Source organism: Arachis duranensis, chromosome 5 (genome assembly GCF_000817695.3).
Source record: "Arachis duranensis cultivar V14167 chromosome 5, aradu.V14167.gnm2.J7QH, whole genome shotgun sequence".
Lineage (NCBI taxonomy): Eukaryota > Viridiplantae > Streptophyta > Magnoliopsida > Fabales > Fabaceae > Arachis > Arachis duranensis.
The window spans coordinates 9,387,193-9,406,795 of record NC_029776.3 but is presented as its reverse complement, the minus strand read 5'-3'; the positions used below and the strand labels follow the sequence as shown (position 1 = coordinate 9,406,795).

The following is a 19,603-nucleotide window of genomic DNA, read 5'->3' as shown; positions in this document are numbered from 1 at the left end:
TGAAATAAGTGATGGATTATCAAAATAATCTTAACTTCTCTCTAAGATTATTATGATTCATTCAATCGACCACTCTTTTTTGGTAATTGGTTGAAGGGATAAGGGCACGAGACTTCGGATTTAAACTTTGAAGCTAAAGAAGATGAGATTAATTAGTTTACACTTTACATCATCGTTTGTAAATTAACAAATATTATTAAATTACATTTTTTTTAAAAAAATAAAATAACTCAACACATTAAAATAGAACATATATCGTCAAAAAAACAAAATACATAATTATCATTATATTATTCAAACTCGGACGGCAAGTGGCTTTCCCCATAGGTAAACATGCAACGTAGTAGTAGTAGTATAAACTATAGTAGAAAAAGGGGCATGATTGATTAGATAGGTACAAAAAAAAAAAAGAAAAGAGATTCTCTGTATTAAATTCTTCTAAATATGGTTCATCATATAATCTGAATGATGCCAAAGAAATTAAATTAGAAATAGTAAATAATGATGATAATGTCAACGGTGGCTAATGGATTCATGAATATTGATAAAAGTCATGCTCGTGCCCTAAACACAATAGAATAATATATTCTTGTATTATGTGGTGGCCAGCTACCTTTCCTCTTGGCGATAAGGAACCTGCTCATTGTAAATTGTTAGGGTGAAGTGTGAACATTTTGCCAAAGTTATAGACCTACACAGAGAAAATAGGGAAAAGGGGGAATAATAATTCAATAATAAGCTACCATCAGAAACCCATGTGCTATTAACATACATCTTTGACCCACTGAGAAACATTTAGGCACGTCTTTGTTAACCTTGTTACGTTTCTATTATCACTTATATCGAAATTTTAACTTGTGCAGAAAAGAAATTACAGTGATGAATGGTGTAATGCACAGGAACCAAGGGTACGTGGCAATTTCTTAGTGGTCCAAAACAGTGAAAAGTTCCCGTTCAATTTTATAGACTAAAGTTCTCTGACTTTGTACAATCTTTGAAAATTGATTTTGCTTTCACGGTTTTTTTAATCCATTAATTCGATTACATTATATTAGTTTGTTTGTTTTTATTACCATTTATATAAAACTGATTATAGTGTACCTGTGAAATGGTGTGTCCCTGTCGGTTTGTACAGAAATAAGGGTCCAAACAAATCACAAAACGACAAACATTAGAGTAAACACACTTCCAACGAGACTGTGCTGTGTTCCCAATTTGCAAATTCATTCAAAGTGGAAGAGGATACGAACTTGGACACCAAGAAAAGATTTTTCTTACCCTCATTCATTCTCTCTCTCTCTCTCTCTCTCAAATTTTCTACGACCCAGCCCAATAATAATAAATGAGTCTCGTTTCATTAACCACGCTCTCACACACAACCACCATGCTTAATGAATTCCACTAATCAATCAATCTCATCAGTAATCAGTTACTATAACTACTACACTAATCTAATTATCCAATTATAATTATAGCTGCCCCTCCCCTCAGACTTTTTCATTTAACTCGGCTCAAACAAAATAAAAAGTTACAAACTTTAGGAACAAACAAGAGAAGGGGAGAGAGATATTGAGGGGGTTCTGCTTTTCTTTCTCATTGGGGGCGCCGCCACCTTATTAGGACACTCTCTTTGTCCAATTTTCGATCAGAGTGATTTCCGGTTAAGAGGGTTTTCCTTCCTTTTTTTCTCTCTTTTTATGGCTTCAGGCAGAGTTGTTTAAGGTGCCACTATTGGGTTTAATCATTTGAGCTCTTTGGATAACGTGAATTTTGGTCAGAGACCCCATCATCAGAGCTGGTAGGTGGTGCGAAAATTCAGAAAAAAAAAGAGGTAGAAAGAAGAAAAACAAATCAAAGGTTGACTGGTAGATATAGATAGAAAGAGAGAGGGGGGAAAGTGGGAGAAGCTTACAGGGCAGGGGAAACAAAAAAGAAAACCCTAGAACAAGAACAAACAGAGAGAAAGAGGGGAAAGGGAAAAAAAAAATTGAAACTTTATAGCTCAGAAGAGAGAAAAAAACGTAGCTTTGAAATTTTTATAGAGAGGGGTAAATGCCCTGAGATTTATAAAGAAGAAAATTTTGCCATGCCGGTTGATTTAGACAATGTTTCAACAGCTTCAGGGGAAGCTAGTGTTTCTTCCTCTGGCAATCAGACAGTACCTTCAAAATCAGCCACCAAGAAAAAGCGTAATTCCTTAAAATATATGTATAACCTTTCACTTTTACAGATCCAGATGCAGAGGTGATTGCTCTGTCTCCGAAGACCCTATTGGCGACGAACAGATTCGTGTGCGAAATCTGCAACAAGGGTTTCCAGAGGGATCAGAACCTTCAGCTCCATCGAAGGGGTCACAACCTTCCATGGAAGCTGAGGCAGAGGTCGAGCAAGGAGGTGAAGAAGAGGGTGTACGTGTGCCCCGAGCCAACGTGCGTTCACCACGATCCTTCACGCGCGCTCGGGGATCTCACCGGAATCAAGAAGCACTTCTGCAGAAAGCACGGGGAGAAGAAGTGGAAATGCGACAAGTGCTCTAAGAAATACGCTGTTCAATCAGATTGGAAGGCTCACTCTAAGATTTGCGGCACTAGAGAGTACAAATGCGATTGTGGCACTTTGTTCTCAAGGTTTCTCTCTTGTTTTTCAACGATGGTGTCTAATCTTTTCTTTTTAGGGATTTGGGGTTTTTAAAAGTTTTCGTTTTTTATGTTTTTGAAGGAGGGATAGCTTCATCACGCATAGGGCTTTTTGTGATGCGTTGGCGGAGGAAAGTGCGAGATCTCAGACTCATTCACAAACTACTCAGTCTCAGATTGGTGTTAAGGTTAGTTCTGAATCAGATTCTAAGGCTGTTAACGCTGAATCTTCGTCGCCTCAGCCGACACCTCCACCTCCTGCTACTACTCCTGCTCCTGCTCCACCACCGCCGCCTCCTCCGGTTCAGCCGGAAGCTCCGCCACTGCCGGCCACTACTACTACTACCACCACCACCCAGCCAAACAGTGTTGTTGTGCCACTGGTTTTGCAGACTCAGAATCCAGGTAGATCATATCCGACTCTGGAAAAAGGGTTGATTTTTATTTTTTTAAACAAATTTTCGGCTTATTTTGTCGGGTATGATGTGGTTAAAACTAGAAAACAAATAAGAACTCTGTTTTTGTTGACTTTGTTTTCTATCTCTATCTGATCTTGGAACTTAGTTTTTTTTTTTGGGTTATCTTTCTTTGTTTTCATCTGTGGTTTTTCAATTTGTTTGTTATTCTTAACACCGAAGTTCAGTGGCAAGAGATTCGGAGAGCTAATTAAGTATAATAAAAATTGTGTTCTTCGGTACTGTGAGATCTAAACTATGCAATTGTGGACGAAGAAACTCAAAAGATCCAAAAGCTAAAAAGAGAAAAGCTTTGTTTTTTAAGGGAAAGGGGAGTGGATTTGAGAAAAAGGAAACTATTATATGTTCTTTTCGCTACTGCACTTTATTTTATATAACACATAAAAGAAAGGTGCATGCTTTCCAAGTCCTGAACCATTATGCTTCTTAAGTGGTTGCTTTTGCTCTTCACTTCTCCCTCTTGTTAATACTAGTATCAACGATTATTATTAATGTCACTACTGTTTCCTCCACCTATTTCAGAGTTGCCAGAAAATTCCCCACAAATCATAGAAGAGCCACAAGCTAACACTGCTCTGAATGGGAGCTGTAGCAGCAGCACTAGCTCAACAAGCAATGGTGGTACTAGCAGCAGTGTATTTGCAAGTTTGTTCGCTTCATCAACTGCATCGGGTAACCTGCAATCCCAAACACCACCTGCATTTACCGACCTCGTTAGGGCCATGGGGCCCCCTGATCATCCAACAGATCTCCCAGGGCCATCCTCCTCGGAGCCCATTTCTTTGTGCCTTGCCACTAATCATGGCTCGTCAATTTTTGGAACAGGAGGGCAGGAGCGCCGCCAATATGCACCACCGCCACAGCCAACCATGTCTGCCACTGCTTTGCTGCAAAAAGCAGCTCAAATGGGTGCGGCTGCAACCAATGCCTCGCTGCTTCGTGGTTTAGGTATAGTGTCCTCTTCTGCTTCGTCTTCACCAGCTCAGCAAGATGGCTTGCAATGGGGTCAGCAGCCGGCTGAACCAGAGAGTGCCTCGGTTCCGGCGGGGCTTGGACTTGGGCTGTCTTTTGACAGTGGCTCTGGACTAAAGGAATTAATGATGGGGACTCCTTCCATGTTTGGTCCAAAGCATACCACCCTCGATTTTCTAGGATTGGGGATGGCTGCTGGGGGAACTCCTGGTGGAGGCTTGTCGGCACTCATCACATCTATTGGTGGTGGTTTGGATGTTAGTGCTGCAGCAGCAGCATCTTTTGGAAACGGAGAGTTTTCTGGCAAAGACATTGGGCGGAGCACATGATAATTTTGGTGCAAGGACTGCATATATTTTTTCAGGGCCTTGAAGTTCTGGTTGTACAGAATTGTATGGTCTTTTGTACAATATGAATCTGCAATGCATCAGGGAGGGAGGATTAGTAAGATATAGTATATGATCCTAATATGCAGTGCATCAAGCATTGTGAAAAAAGGGTTATTTATGCCTCTAATATGAGTGGGAAAAGACACTATTATAGTAAAAATGAAAAGGGCCAGAGCTTTTGTTCGTAGTAAATAGCTTTGTCCGGACCACACTATCTGGGTGAACTAAAAGGTTGGAATTTGATGTATGTATTGGTGTCGTAGGCTATGGCGACAATGACGAGTTTTGAAGGGTACACATCTAAAAGATGTTTTTGCTTCTTGAGCATATACATTTTTGATCAAGTAGTGAAATCCTTTTGGATTATTTTGGTTGGTCAGTGGCTGTAGCATGTAGGCATGAATTAGGAAACTTTTGATGTTTGTGTTTTATGTTGACGGTTGAAATTTATTGTCACAAGGTGGAATTTGGCAGTACGCGGTTGGTTGGATATAAAATCAATCTCGTATATGAACTTTCATATCAATTTCTCATTATGTTGTACAGAATTGTATGTATTCCATTCAAGTTCATTTTTCTCCATAAATGAATCCTCAACCACGGATGCAGGGTCTCGCTCTTCAATCTTTTGGGACATACAATGCAAGGTTACTAATGTAGTAGCACAACTTTGCAAGGAGATCAATGGAGTTAATACTCAAAATGATCTTCGAAATGATCCTTGAAATTTGACTTCATCTAAATTATATTCTGAAATTTTAAGACATGACTGAAGTTGGCTTTTCCGTCTATTTCCATCAATGGAAAAATGATGTAGCATGATTAAACGACGTCGTTTTGTTATTTGTATCTGAACGACGTCGTTTTACTCTTCCTCTTTTCTTCCTCCTTCTCCATGTCTGAACCTCTTACCATCCCATTGTCACCACCCTCAATCATATCTTTTTAACTCCACTCTCACCACCAAACCCCCTCCCCCTCTCCTCACCTTTTCATGATATTGTTTAGAGGCAAAGATTTAGATAAGAATTTCTTAAATGTTCCATTTTCCATTTCTTCAAAGATTTGGATAATAGTGTATGAAGGTGGAGCTACGAGTTATACATTGAAGATGAAGGTTCTTTGACGAGGTTTAGTTGTTATTCACTTATTTATTTGTCCATACTTCTAATGATGTAACCTATTTGGTTATGTGGATTTGGATGAAAAAAATGATTTTGATATATTCATTCACTCAGATCTAGTAATGGTAAAACAGAGCTAATTATTAATGCTAAATTTAAACGACGTGGTGAGGTGAGGGGGAGGTGAGGAGGAGGTGGTGGTGAGATTGGGAATGTATGATTGAGAATGGTGACAATAAGGTGGTGGGTGGTTCAGACATTGAAGAGTAGAAAAAAGAAGAGGAAACAAGAGTAAAACAACGTTGTTTAGGGACAAACAGCAAAACGACGCGTTTAATTGTGTCACGTCATTTTTCTAGTGACGGAAATAGACGGAATGACCAACTTGAATCACTCTTTAAAATTTTAGAATATAATTTGAGTCAATTGAAAATTGAGTCGGAATCAAATTTCAGTGATAATTTTGAGTATTAACTCGAGATCTATGTGCCATTATTTGATTGTTTCTTCAACTAGTTTCATTCGGCTGTTCAACATACATTTTCAGTAACTACTAACTACATAAAAGCAACACCCTTGTTAGGTGAGAAATTTCTCATTTAGCATATACAACATGTAGCTTCAATAACAATGTAATGGTGCCAGCTTTTAAAATTTAAACATTTAAACAAAAAAGATAAATGTACTACAAAAACATTAGAAACTTTAAATTTTTGGATTTTCAATAAAATTTTTCATATTTTTTTGTTGTTTATGATTTTTTCAATTCGATAGGTCAAAGACTAATTTATCACAATTCTAAATTTTATTTAAAAGTTTGTCACTGATCAATAAATTGTTAAATTCAAATTTCCAATACTTGTTTAAGCGAACAAATAAACTGACGAAAGAAGTTGGTTAAAACTTTTCATATTTAACACCTCGTTTGTTAGCTAAATCCTATATAATAACTACCTAATTAACAACAACTTGTAAATTACTGTAAATAGTTCCAATACTAATTTCTAGGGTTGTAATTACTTTTCTATTAGCTTATGCACTTGTCAGGAACAGAATGAGATTAATTTGAGCTAGGCTTTCAACATCTCTTACTTGAATTGAGTAAACCATGTGGCTCTTGTACAATTAATGAGTAGAGATCCTATTCAGATATTGTTCCTATTCAGACATACAAAGGGCATTTGTTTTCATAAAAATAAATCTAGGTTAAGCTATAATATAATCAAATTAATATTTCTAATTTCAAGGACAAAGACCAAGACAGGATTTTATTTTATTTGATCTCATTTCAGTGACAGATTTATCACTTGATGAAATATAAAATGCTATTCAAATAGAAACACAACCTGCACCATTTACCTAAACCGCTAACGTCCCTTTCAAAGCCATGTACATGTTTGGGGAGATAAAATCAGGCAAAAGGGAAAAATCCAAAATCTAAATCTGGTAGATTATTACAAGGCCAAGAACAAAAGCCGAAGGAAAATCTAATCCGAGAATGATATCCAAATTATCCTTGTTTGTTGCTAAAATAATAAAACTAAAATTCAGATAAGGTTGTTAATTTTCTAAGTTCTTTTTCTTTAAAAAAAAAAAATGGGGAGACAGAATGGGGGCGAAAAAGACAAGGAGGCATTTGATAGCGGTGTTCTGAAAAAATTTGAAACTATAGATATATCAGCATTCATTCACTGACGTTTCTTTAGGTTTTTGTGGAGATAGGGGCACACAGAACAACACTCAAAATCCCAAAAAATTCATAGCAAAACAGGTAACAATCCTTGACTCTTCGAAGCTCCTCCTTACATTTCAGATTTAATTCTTTATTTTTCATCAAGTCGGTTTCCCTTTTCCATCAGTGCCATGTTCTTGTTCTTTATAAAGTTTGAAACTTTGAAGTGATTAATAGTTGAAATTTCAAATCAATATATCTCTTGGATTCAGAATCTGCGTGCAGTTCAATTCTCTTTGGGAAAGGTTTTCTGGGTGGCGGGGAAAGAAATGAGCTTTCTCAACTTAGTTAAAAGAAACGCAGAAGCTCTTGCATAAGGGTCTAAGATGCTATCTGGCATTCTCTCAAAGGTGAACACTACCATTTACTGTCAACGCATTCAGGAAGCAATTACACGGCAACAAGCAGTGCCAACACCATTATTGCACAGGAATCCAGTTCTGTCTCTTTCTTCAGGCCACAAGGTTTATAGAAAATCAATGGCTACTTCACCTTCCAAAGCTGTGCTTGGAGATGTTTATGTTGATGACTTGGTCTCCAGTTGCAGCAGTGGTGTGGATTTCACAAAGCCTGCTGGTGTGTACTTCAAGGACAGGACTCAGAGAGGGTGCTTGAGAGCTAGTGTGAATTTAAGGAGGCCACAGATTTTGTGTGGTTCTCTAAGTTTTGGGTGCTCCTCTGCCTTTGATTCTGATTGGAGGAGCCGGAATTCGGGTTCGCTTCATGGACCATGGTTGAAGAGTTTCTGTTCCTCATCTTCTACTTCCTGCTCGGCTGGTGCTCCACATGGTCTTTCATTTGAGGGAAGCCAACCTGAAGAACAGCTTGCAACTTCTACCATATCTCCTGAATAGTATGTGGTTCTTATTCCTTATGTTTTAAAGTTTTGCTTCAGCAAGAACCTTTTCTTTACATGCCAATTTAGATGTTAATGATGTTGGTCCTATATAAATTGTTTGAAAGAGAGGTTGACAATGCTGCTGGAAGCTAAAAATATTTGAGTAGTAAACATTATCTTATCTTTCTTATTTGACAAATTGTGGTTATCCTGATTCCTGAGTAGTTACTAACAAGCAGTGTTATTTTTCAGTGGAAAGACATTGAAGATGATTTCAGGATCATGTTACCTACCTCACCCAGATAAGGAGGAGACAGGGGGAGAGGATGCTCATTTCATTTGCAGAGAAGAACAAGCAATTGGTGTTGCAGATGGTGTTGGTGGCTGGGCAGACGTTGGTGTTAATGCGGGGCTCTTTGCCCAGGAGCTTATATCCAATTCAGTGAGAGCAATTCAAGAGGAGCCTAAAGGTTCTTTTGATCCAAAAAGGGTGTTAGAGAAGGCTCATTCATGTACCAAGTCTAAGGGTTCATCAACAGCTTGTATCATTGCCCTTACTGATAAGGTATCATAGTACCTAATCTATGCTTTGATAAATAAAAAATGGCTAAACCTTTTCTCTCTAGAGAATATTAATGTGACTCTAGATTTGGATGACTTTAATCTTCAAATCTGCATCATCATGAAGTTTTTCTACAACTTAAAACTGCCGTGCTGTGAGCATTGTGAAAATTATGTTGAACTCAGGATAAACATTATTTTGACTCTATGAATGAATTGTACTTTATGTTCTATAACCGGAACATCTTTTTGTTGTTTTATGTTCATGTTACATGAATTTGAAGTAAAATTCTTTTATAATAAAAATAATGATTCAACACTACAATTATGATGATATTGATTGATGACACTAGCATGTCTACCATTAGGCTTCTTTCAATGTGAAAATAAAAATCGACCTAAACCATGTTGGGGTTCTATCAGCATCTTGTGCTTCATGTTTTGGCAATGCTTGGCTTTTCAAGCACAATGCATTATTCTAAATTATTAATTGAATAAGGCTCATTTCTTTCTTAGCCAGTAAAATTATTCTGCTTGCTTCAGCTAGTATAGATTATAGAACAGAAAAGTAACATCAAGTGATTTATTTACATTTGGTCCAGGGATTACATGCTATCAATTTAGGTGACAGTGGATTCATTGTGGTTAGAGATGGTAGCACCATTTTCAGGTCCCCTGTTCAACAGCATGACTTCAATTTCACATATCAATTGGAGAGTGGCAATGGTGGTGACCTACCTAGCTCTGCTGAGGTAAAGCTCACATAACAACATTGAGAATCTGAAAATTAAGGCCTAATTCGTAGAGGTTTTGTTTTTCCCTTGCTGGTGTTTGGTAGAGGGAGTAAAAAATGAATATAAGGTGCATACCATTTTCAACTTTCCCTCATTTTCAATTGAAAGAATATTTGCTTTTCAAAGCTTTCATTGCTCCAAATTCCTCCTTTCCAATTTCATTCATTTTTCTGTTCTTGCACGATTATGAGCCTAGTTTCTTCCCTAGTAAGACTTGTGGGAAATGATATTCATGTTCTTCTCTTCAGAACAAGTTCATCAATTCTGTGCACTGAGGATATCTTTTGCAATAATACATGCAGGTTTTTGTAATACCTGTGGCCCCAGGAGATGTCATAGTTGCTGGAACAGATGGGTTATTTGACAACTTGTACAACAATGAGATCAGTGCAGTGGTTGTGCATGCGGTTAGAGCAGGACTAGAACCCCAAGTAACCGCTCAGAGGATAGCGGCACTAGCTCGCGAGCGAGCACTCGACAAGACTAGGCTGTCGCCGTTTGCTGCTGCTGCTCAGGAGGCTGGATTCCGATACTACGGCGGCAAGCTTGACGACATTACTGTTGTTGTGTCATATATAACCAGCTCAACTAGTGAGTGAGCTGGTTCCTTGCCATCTTTTATTCATTTTGTAAATTTTGATTTGTTCTTTGCAGTGGCCAGGCCTACATGTCAATTTTGACCTGAATGCACACACTCATATTCTCTAACACTGCTTTACTATCTCAAACTAGAGCTACCTACAGTGATCAATAATCTTAAACGGCTTTGTTTGCTTTGTCTCTTCACTACTTCCAGTTTTACTAGGTCATCATGAATGATTGAATGTTATCTAAAATATAGGCACATGTAATGTTAACCATGAGAATTTAGTTATCACCCCATATGTAATCTTCTGAAAGACTAAAACCAAACCAAACCATGGGGAATGAGACGATAAAAAACTAGAGCAAGATCATGTAATCTTCTAAAGTTAGTTGATTAGTTGATCAATTCTCTTGTTTATATAAGGTCCATTTTATATAAATTTCGGTCATGTTTGGTAACAGAAAAAGAATTGTGCGTATTTATAATAAAATGTACATTTTTTTTTTACATCTTTTAGTCATGCAATGAGGGAGAACATTGTAAAGAAATTATAAATTTCCTTGAATCATGTGCTTAACCTAAACTTGTAACCGTTGCCTTCAATTTTGCCGAGTTGAATAGGGGTAGGAACTGTGTAGTGATCTAGTCCCCCAACCCAGAAAAGAAAAAGGTGAAACAATTCTCTTAAAAATAGTAAAATTATATTTGCATCATTTTTACGACGATTTCTTTTTTTATTAATTACTATGTAAAAAAAAAGTAAGAATGATGCAGTCAAAGTGGCGGGTAAATAAAACAGAGATATTATTTCGGTGGCAGATGGTAGCAAACACCTGTTTGGGTAGGTGCAAAGAGCTAAGTGAAACACACATGAAGACGACAAGACAAGAGATTGATGGAGTTGTTATTCTTAGTAGTGTGATGTAATCCACACGCGCACACATGCATAGACAGAAGAAAACAAAGAGATGGTGATGGGTTGTTACTGGTTATTGTATACACACATAAGTACACCCATAAAACAACTCTCTTCAGACATGGCGTGCCTTCAACACTCTCCTTCCTTCTACTTGTGTTTCCACTGGAACATGATTACCACCACCACCGCCCTCTTGGCGCTTTCTCTCCCTCTCTCCTCCTCCTTCTTGTCTTTCCCTCTCAGCAGCTTCTTCTCTTCTCCTTTCAAACTCCCTTCTCCTTTCTTCCTCTTGTTTCTCCCTTTCTATCTCTTCTTCTTCTCTTCTCCTTTGCCTCTCTTTTCTAGCTTCCTCTTGAGCTCTCTCTGCCTCTGATCCCCTCTCTTCTTCTTCTTCTCTTCTCCTTTCTTCCTCTTCTCTTCTCCTCTCTTTCTCTCTCCTTGCTTCTTCCCTTCTCCTTGCTTCCTCCTCCTCCTCCTCTTGTCGCTTCCTTTCCCTCTCTTTCTCTTCTCTTCTCCTTGCTTCCTCCTCCTCCTCTTGTCGCTTCCTTTCCCTCTCTTCTTCTTCTCTCTCCTTCTCTCTTGTATCCTCTTCCTCCTTCTCCTTCTCCTTCTCCTCCTCTCTTCTTCTCTCTTCCTCTTCCCTTCTCCTTGCTTCTTCCTCCTCCTCCTCCTCCTCTTGTCGCTTCCTTTCCTTCTCTTCTTCTTCTTGTTCTTCTTCTCTCTCCTTCTCTCTTGCATCCTCTTCCTCCTCTCTTCTTCTCTCTTCCTCCGCACAAGAATTACAGGCGAATATCACAGACTCGTTCTGATTACGAAGAAGCCTGCCAACGGTGGCGTTACTGACGCCAAGAGAGGTGGCCAATACATCTCTGTTCATGTTTTGAAGCACGGACGTGTCTCCAGCCAAGAACCGAACATCGGTATGCTTTTTAGAACTTGTGGTGAACCCCAGAAACACCAGTGACTCATTCTGGAACGACATCTGAGCCATTGCATGATACCTAGGCACCACAAACACCTCACCTTCCTCAACCTTAAACCTCCTATTCTTGCATTCTCTCCTCCTTCTCTGCTTATCAACATCATTGCTGCTGCTGCTTCCACATAACACACGAACCATGCCTCGTCCGTACAACACCACTGCTATTTCTGCAGACCTTGGGTTCCAATGTGGTCCCAACATTGATCCCTTCCATTATAAAATAAATCAATCAATCAAATTGAAGTTGTTATGACGAGTATATAGTATATAGTATAAGGTAATTACCGCTGTCAAATTGACCATGAGAAATCCAAGGTTGGTGTGCTTCAATGCTTTGAGCTGCTTTTTAGTGACGGTTAGGGTCCAACCGTGGCGGTTTCTGAAATCAGGGTCATGTTTAAAGATGTTGTATTTGGTTTTCTCTTTGTTGCTGCTATGAATCCCTAAAATGTTTCCAAGAAGAGAAGCCTCCAGGTCTATCTCATCCTTTGGAGCATGCTGCTCCTCTGAAGTCGCATTCTTGCTATGCACTATACCTGGGATGCTGCTCTTCTTTGTGATCGCCTCAACCAAATCCTCCGGAACCTTCAAAATTCACAATATCAGAATTACACTACTCACTCAATGCTGAGCAATATGAGTATAAGATGACCTGAAATGCTGCTTGAATGATTCTCTTGTCAAAGCCTTTGATGAGTTCGTTGACCCTTGAGTAAGCACCGATTGAAGGATCCTGCATTGAAAGAAATTAAAGCTTAATTATAAACTAGTTAGACTAGTTAAAAAGTAGATTAGCAGAAGCACTTGTTACATAAGTGTGATCGTCTGAATTGGCAAACATGGCATAGAGGGTAAGTTCATGAGAGTTGCTCTGTATATGAAAAACAGTTCCTTCATCCAGCTTGCACAGATCTCCTACACGTAAATCAATGCTCTTTGTTCCATCTTCATCTGCGCTAGTCAATCTTCCACTCCCTGAAATCAATCGCATAGGATAAATACATGAGAAGATAGAGCAATAAGCAAGTGAAGGGTACCTGTGTGGACATATAAGAGCATATCTGCATGGAGAAGGACGGGAAGGAAGAGAGAGTTAGGTTCCAATGTGATGAACTGAAGATGGTGTAAGGGTGCACCATGCCCAGCTTGGACATCAACGGCGGAGACCGTTCCATATTCAGAAACAACTAAAGGTCTCCTCTCACTCTTCTCTACCAAAGAGTAGTCCCTTCTACTCAATGCCTTAACCCCGCCATACAATAAGACCAACACAAAGGCTAAGATGGCTTTGCGAAGCTCCATTTTTAACACAAAAAAAGGAGGAGGTGAAAGGAGTACAAGTGAGTTCCCAAGATTGGAAAGGTGGCTCTATATACTAGTTTTCGAAAACTGCATGTAATTTTGTTCAGACACGTGCATTATTTAAACAGATGGCCAGTTATTAAGGTGTCCAAGTCTATACCACAAAATTCCAAACACTTGGGATTCAGACTCGATCAAGATCACTATGAAACCATGATCACAAAAAGAAAAACATAAAAGAGAGAGCAGATATTACATTGAAAATTTTGGTAATCCGGGGATTTTTTTTTTTTGGCACTAGGATATTCATTAGGCTAGAAACTCAATAACTAATTTGAGATAAAGTAGGTAATTCTTCTAAATAAGTAAGTTCCATTTTTATCTTTCAACGAATATCGAAACCAAGAAAAATAGTTAAGGTTAGGGTTGGAAGTGAGTCAAGCCAGCTTACGAGCTAACTTGAGTTCGACTCGTTAATAGCTTGATAAGCTAAATTCGTGAGCTAGTAAGGCAAACTTGAATTTGAAATTAATCTCATAAATTAAATGAGTCGAGTTTGAGTTTGGATAAGCTCAGCTTATTAGTTCGTGATGTTATAATTTATTGATATAGAATTATAGATTATGTATTTATATTTATATTATTTGAGCTAGTTCGTGAGCTTTCAGTGAATCGAGCTTGAGCTTAAAAAATAGACTCTATTGTTAATGAGTCGAGCCGTGAGCCAAACTCAATTTTTGTGAGTCGAGCCTGAGTTTGGTCTAACTCAACTCAACTCGACTCACTTCTAGTCCTAGTTAAGTGACACAGACTCTCATCCATCTGTGCCAACTTGCGTTGGTATCCGGGAATTTCTTTTGATGTTCGGAGAGAGTATTTTTTCAGAATATAAGGCAGTGTTTGTTTTGTCATACATGTCCATCAAGAGATGGACACGGTGGTACATGTCCACCGTTTGGTTCATTAGACATAAATTTTCGATAGACACGGTGACAAACAGAAGCACATAAAATACGTGTCTTTAGTGTCTCTCCTTTAACCTAAGACACTAAGACACAAATTATAAGACACAAACTTTTCTAATCTTATCCCTTCTTTTTTTAATTCCAATTTTATCCTTTTTTCCTTACCCTCTCATCTTCTCCTTTCTCTTTTTCTGATTCACCTCCTTCTATCATACACTCTCATCTTCTTCTCCTACTCTTTTTTCATTTAACCACAGTCTCTCTCCATTGCACTTCTTCGCCGCCATCGCCGTTGCCACTACTGTCATCTCTTCCTTCATACGTTGTCGCAACCACTGTCATGTTCCTTTGTCACACTGCCTCCGCCGTGGTTGTCTCCTCCGTTCTCTGCCTCATTGTTGTTGTTGAGGCTTCCTTCCATGTTTGATATTGAGGAATTTCCAAATCAAACTCGCACCTCTCTTTCCAGATCTGCCTCCGTCTCTCTTTCACGCCGCTGCCTCCCTTCCACCATATAGTCATCTATTTTGCTGTTTTTTTCTTTCCTGTTCTTTGAGGTTTTTTTTTGTGATGAGAATAATTGTCTGTTTTTAATTTTACTTTCAATTTTTTGTTTGTGACTATAATTAGATCATGCTTTTTGCATGCAAGATGAGAAGAAGATAATTGAGGGGAGAGTTCTCTATTTTTTTATTTATTTTTTATTTAAATTTTGATTAATCTTGTTGTTAGAGTAATTTTGTGTTAGTTTGTTGATTTGTTGAATTGAATCTGTAATTGCATTAAAAATTATTAATAGTGATAATTTGAATTATCATGATAATGGTGACGGTGATAGAGATAGAGAAGTGATAATGATGGTAGGGTTATTAGTGTCATTTTATTAAAATTGTAATTTGAATGCAAGGTCATGTACTTAAATACCAAACAAGTTTAAGACTTTATGTACTAATGTGTCTATATCATTTTATGTCTTTATGTCTATGTCTTATGTATTACTATTACCACCCACCAACCAAACGGAGCCTAAACGATTAAACCCGTTGAGGGAATAATTGGGCTTTATCTTTTTGTACTTTTTTTTTTTTGGTTTCCCACGGTATCCCCCAACCCGGCAGGTTAAGGACTAATCCGCCGCGGTACTGAGCTCCATTTAAGGGTTTGCCGCTGGCCAATGGGTTGCTGCATGCACAAGGCGGGATTTGAACCCCCGACACTTGCTTAAGCGGACTAGTGAGCTAACCACTAGACCAACCCAACTTGGTTATCTTTTTGTACTTTAAAGAAGTATTTTGTTATTGGCCCAATCAAAAAATATTCACAAACACAGCATTACAATGCAATGGACCAATTATTTTTTGTTACATTTATAAGGCTTGTTTGGTTTTTGTGAATACCGGGTCAGTGAATATTTTTGTGACCGTCTCAATTAAATCTTCAAACTAATGGTTTTTTGAATAACAAAAACAAATAAAAAATAATTAAGCCATAAAAATTTTAAATTTTAATATTATAACATAAAACCTTTCATATCATCAAGGTACTTTATCGAACAATAACTTATTTATTTAGTACCATCAATGAAACATACAATTTCTATTGTCAGAAAATATGGTTTAATAAAATTAATGTTACGTGTTCGTTGAAAGTTATATCAACATGCTCTTGTTTTAACTAATATTTAACGACGACGACTGAATCTATGATACAGGTTTGCTCTCTAATATGCTACCCTTTAAAATTTTTGTTGCATTATGAAAAATATGTATAAACTTGATCTAGGCTATTACTCCAAAGCTATTTTTTACGTTAAAATTGAAACTTGTAAGGACTATGTGAATAATGGAAATCAAAGTACCACAAAAAAATTTAGGTATATTTTTGTCCCATGTACATCTAAAAATAACTCTAAAAATATACTTATTGAATTGAAGGTAAATAAATAAATCTCTTATATAAAAAATTTATCATTTTGTGATGATGTGTTTTACGTAAAAATTTAAAAACCTAAACTATATTTTTATTGGGTAGACGGAACATACAAACAAACATCTTATTGAGTTAGATATTGTATCACAGAAAAAATAAATATTATAAAATTATACCTTACAGAACATTTTTATATGAGAAAAAAAATAGCTCCAAAATTATTAAAAAATTTACTACCACTCCTAATAAGGTTGTTGGTACTTGCTGGTTACTTTATTTAGCTTTAGAAAATGTCTTAACATTTTAAAGTACCTTTTTTTTTCTCTAAATCAGCATCTAATTCAATTTGAAAGTTCTTACTTATGATTTGAGTAGATTTATATTGTTTTATACATGTTAAAAATTTAGAGTTAACTAAAGAGCCAGGCAAAATAGTTAGGATTAATTAAATGGAGAAGAGGCTGGGACACATAACAATTCAGTTGAGGTCATCTCTCGTGAGACTGACACCATGCATTTCAATCTCAATAAGGTTTCGGAAAAAGACATGGAGCTTGAGATGGATAACAAATAAAAGATGATATACAAGCTGTAGATAGGAGCTTCAATCTGAATAAAGAACTATAGTTTGAGATGACTTATTAAATTTTCTAGCACATAAAACATGTAGATCCCTGCCAGAGTATTATTGGCCAAATCAATAGGATGTTTTAAGAAAAATTTAAGCTGAACAAAGCATTAGTAGTTGATGATGTAATAGAATTTTAATTTTTTTTTTCAAGACTTGGATTGATTTATCATATTTTGATTGTTAGGGTCATAGTATTAGATATTTGTCTACGATATAAATATTTTACTAAGGTTAAATAAGGTACAACTTAAAAGAAACCTTAATTTATGCTTAATTAAACTTTGTTTTATTTTTATAAATTTATTTTAGACATTCATCACTTTTTTTTTCCTTTTAAATTTATGTCTAAATACAAATTTAAAAGATCTTATATTAAGGAGAAAATTTAATTAGTAAATTTATACACATGATAAAAGAATTTAAATATTAATTTTTTTAAAAATTTTTTTGGCAACAATTTATATTTTGTGAAATTATACTATAAATTCAAAAAAAGTATTTTTTAATTTTTAATTTAAACAATTAACGAAACGTAAACAATATATTGCTTTTAATCTTTTAATTTCTTTTTTCTTATCCTATTATAAATACAAAATTAATGTCAAAATTTAAGTAACATTGATTCAAATAAATTTTGAGAAATAAGTTTTAGTATATATATATATAATGAAAATTAAATACGGATAAACTCAATTTAAGTAGTAAATAAAACTTTTAATTTCATCAAAGGTAACATTAGATTAGCACAATATTAAAGAAATTTTGTGTGAATATATTATGATTATACTTTATTAATTTTTTAATAAGGAACAACATACAAACTATGTATAAAGACTATATAATTTTACGACAATTTAAAAGAAGATCGCCGCTAAGTAAACTAAATAGCGACGGTTCTGCTCCAACTGCTACTAAACGCAACAAATTTGGCTGCATAAAGATTTTTTTGCCGTGCCAACAATTCTGATAATATAGTATCGCCAACATATTTTGATGCATTAACCGCCATAATATTTTACTTGTAGCGGGTTTTGTTAATCATGGCAAAAATTCCGCTGTTATCGGTTGGAATTTTTATAGTGATCCTAAATAAAAAAAAGTATAATTATAATTAGCATTTTTATTTATTTTGTTTGTATTTTGTAAAACTTTTCAAACAATAAACACACACATTAAAAAACTTATTATTATTATTTGAAATTTAAGCTTTTTTGTAGGGGTGTCCATCAATCGGATCATATCCGCGGTAAATATCCGCATCCGATCCAAAAATTACGGATACAATCCGATCTGCAAATTGATCGGATCGGATCGGATTGAATTTGCGGATCGGATCGCGGATATCTGCTCTACATCTGCGGATCCGCAGATCCGTACAATAATAATTAAAAAACAAATAAATATATATGTTTGGTATTATATTTACTTATTTGTATGTTTAGTTAGTAATTATTATTCATATATTGTATTATTTTATTTTTATTATTTAGAAAGAGTTTGATTAAAAATATTTTAGGAATAAATAAGTTTAAAAGTATCAAAGAAATATTTTTATTGAATTTTTTTACATTGAAATATGATTAAAAAGAAAAGATTTAATTATGTGGATATATCCGATATCAAATCCGACACAAAAAAAAAGTACGGATATCATATCCAATCCGATAAAAATTGTGCGGATCGAATCGAATTTTTGGCCATATCTAATCCGATCCGATTCGCGAATACCCTACTTTCTTGATTTTATTATGATGAACAATTGCGAAGACGGAATATAAATTATTAGAATAGTCACGTCAAGCTAGACATATGTTTGTATGGTTCTCATATTATTTAAAATATTATATTATTCTTTTAAAAAATTATCATCATTGGGATGTTGAAAATATGATGATTCACTCTTTAGTCCTTTATTTATTTATGTTAGGGAGATCGAATTCTATGTCTTCAACTCTTTATGTCAATTGATTTTTATTTTTGGTTATGAGTAAACACCCAAATTTCATTTTTGTTTTTCTTAATAACACTAATTTACAAGATAACACATCTTCTATATATAGCAGTAAAACTGGAGAAGGAAAATGATGGAGGCAGTCTTATCTTAAATGAAACGAAACTATTTGTGATTCGGACGACAAAAACTGCTTTTAGAAGTGAACCATCTGAGTTGGTAACGTCATAAATTGAAGTGGCCGAAAACAAAACAAATAGCAGAAGAACAAATCTAATTCAGACTTTCATCTCACACCACAAACGTGTTCCATACTGTCTCACATCAATAACACACATTATATCACATAAAGAAGACCACGTAATTTTGTGGAGTAGGAATATAATCACCTTCCCTTCCACCAAAATGTGATTTTTTTCTACCAAAAAATCAAATAACATTAATAGTATAATTGAATATAATACATAATGAGTGTATCTTTATACTTATGAAAGACAACAACATATCCTTATGGATCCCATATGGTAAAAAAGCTCTGGGTGTGTGCCATGCATCATACCATATATAAGAGAAGATAGAAGATCCTCCACTATTATTCCACCCAAAAAAAAAAAGAAAAGAAAAATCACATCCTCCACTTCCTCAACCCTCTCAACCTTTTAGCCTTTTGTTTTTATTTTCTTTTCCTTTTGGAGTGGAAGTGGAGGTGAATGGACCTAGGCACTTTTTTTTTTTATGTGACCCATGATATAAACTAGAATCTCTCTTATTACTCCTTCAACTCCTCTCTCTTTCTCTCTCTTCTTTTGTCTCACA

General features: G+C 36.0%; 3 protein-coding genes across 3 annotated transcripts; 2 read left to right on the top strand and 1 right to left on the bottom strand.

Moving 5' to 3' along the window:
* The first annotated feature begins 1,264 nt into the window (after positions 1-1,264).
* On the top strand, positions 1,265-4,999 carry LOC107487871 (zinc finger protein GAI-ASSOCIATED FACTOR 1-like). Its single transcript, XM_016108559.3, is given in 4 exon segments — positions 1,265-2,224; positions 2,227-2,627; positions 2,719-3,041; positions 3,635-4,999. Coding segments are annotated over 4 exon segments (1,641 nt in total). The 5' UTR covers positions 1,265-2,086; the 3' UTR covers positions 4,414-4,999.
* A 2,133-nt stretch (positions 5,000-7,132) lies between these two features.
* LOC107487872 (probable protein phosphatase 2C 80) lies at positions 7,133-10,306 on the top strand. Its single transcript, XM_016108560.3, has 5 exons — positions 7,133-7,368; positions 7,542-8,182; positions 8,420-8,732; positions 9,331-9,480; positions 9,825-10,306. The coding sequence occupies exons 2-5, from the start codon at positions 7,656-7,658 to the stop codon at positions 10,119-10,121; spliced, it is 1,287 nt and encodes a 428-aa protein (XP_015964046.1). The 5' UTR covers positions 7,133-7,368; positions 7,542-7,655; the 3' UTR covers positions 10,122-10,306.
* A 582-nt stretch (positions 10,307-10,888) lies between these two features.
* On the bottom strand, positions 10,889-13,311 carry LOC107487873 (vicilin-like seed storage protein At2g18540). Its single transcript, XM_016108561.3, has 5 exons — positions 13,047-13,311; positions 12,821-12,984; positions 12,662-12,742; positions 12,295-12,594; positions 10,889-12,216 (listed from the first exon to the last, which is right to left on the bottom strand). Exons 1-5 carry the CDS (start codon positions 13,309-13,311, stop codon positions 11,140-11,142), a joined length of 1,887 nt encoding a protein of 628 aa, XP_015964047.1. The 3' UTR covers positions 10,889-11,139.
* Between the last annotated feature and the right edge of the window lie 6,292 nt (positions 13,312-19,603).

Bases quoted from the DNA above. Each gene is read 5' to 3' on its own strand.
- LOC107487872 (XM_016108560.3), top strand. From the start codon at position 7,656: ATGCTATCTGGCATTCTCTCAAAGGTGAACACTACCATTTACTGTCAA. The intron at 8,183-8,419 runs GTATGTGGTTCT...GTTATTTTTCAG, and splicing joins TCTACCATATCTCCTGAATA to TGGAAAGACATTGAAGATGA. The intron at 9,481-9,824 runs GTAAAGCTCACA...TAATACATGCAG, and splicing joins ACCTACCTAGCTCTGCTGAG to GTTTTTGTAATACCTGTGGC.
- LOC107487873 (XM_016108561.3), bottom strand. From the start codon at position 13,311: ATGGAGCTTCGCAAAGCCATCTTAGCCTTTGTGTTGGTCTTATTGTAT. The intron at 12,743-12,820 runs GTAACAAGTGCT...CTTTCAATGCAG, and splicing joins ATTCAGACGATCACACTTAT to GATCCTTCAATCGGTGCTTA. The intron at 12,595-12,661 runs GTCATCTTATAC...TGAATTTTGAAG, and splicing joins TCATTCAAGCAGCATTTCAG to GTTCCGGAGGATTTGGTTGA.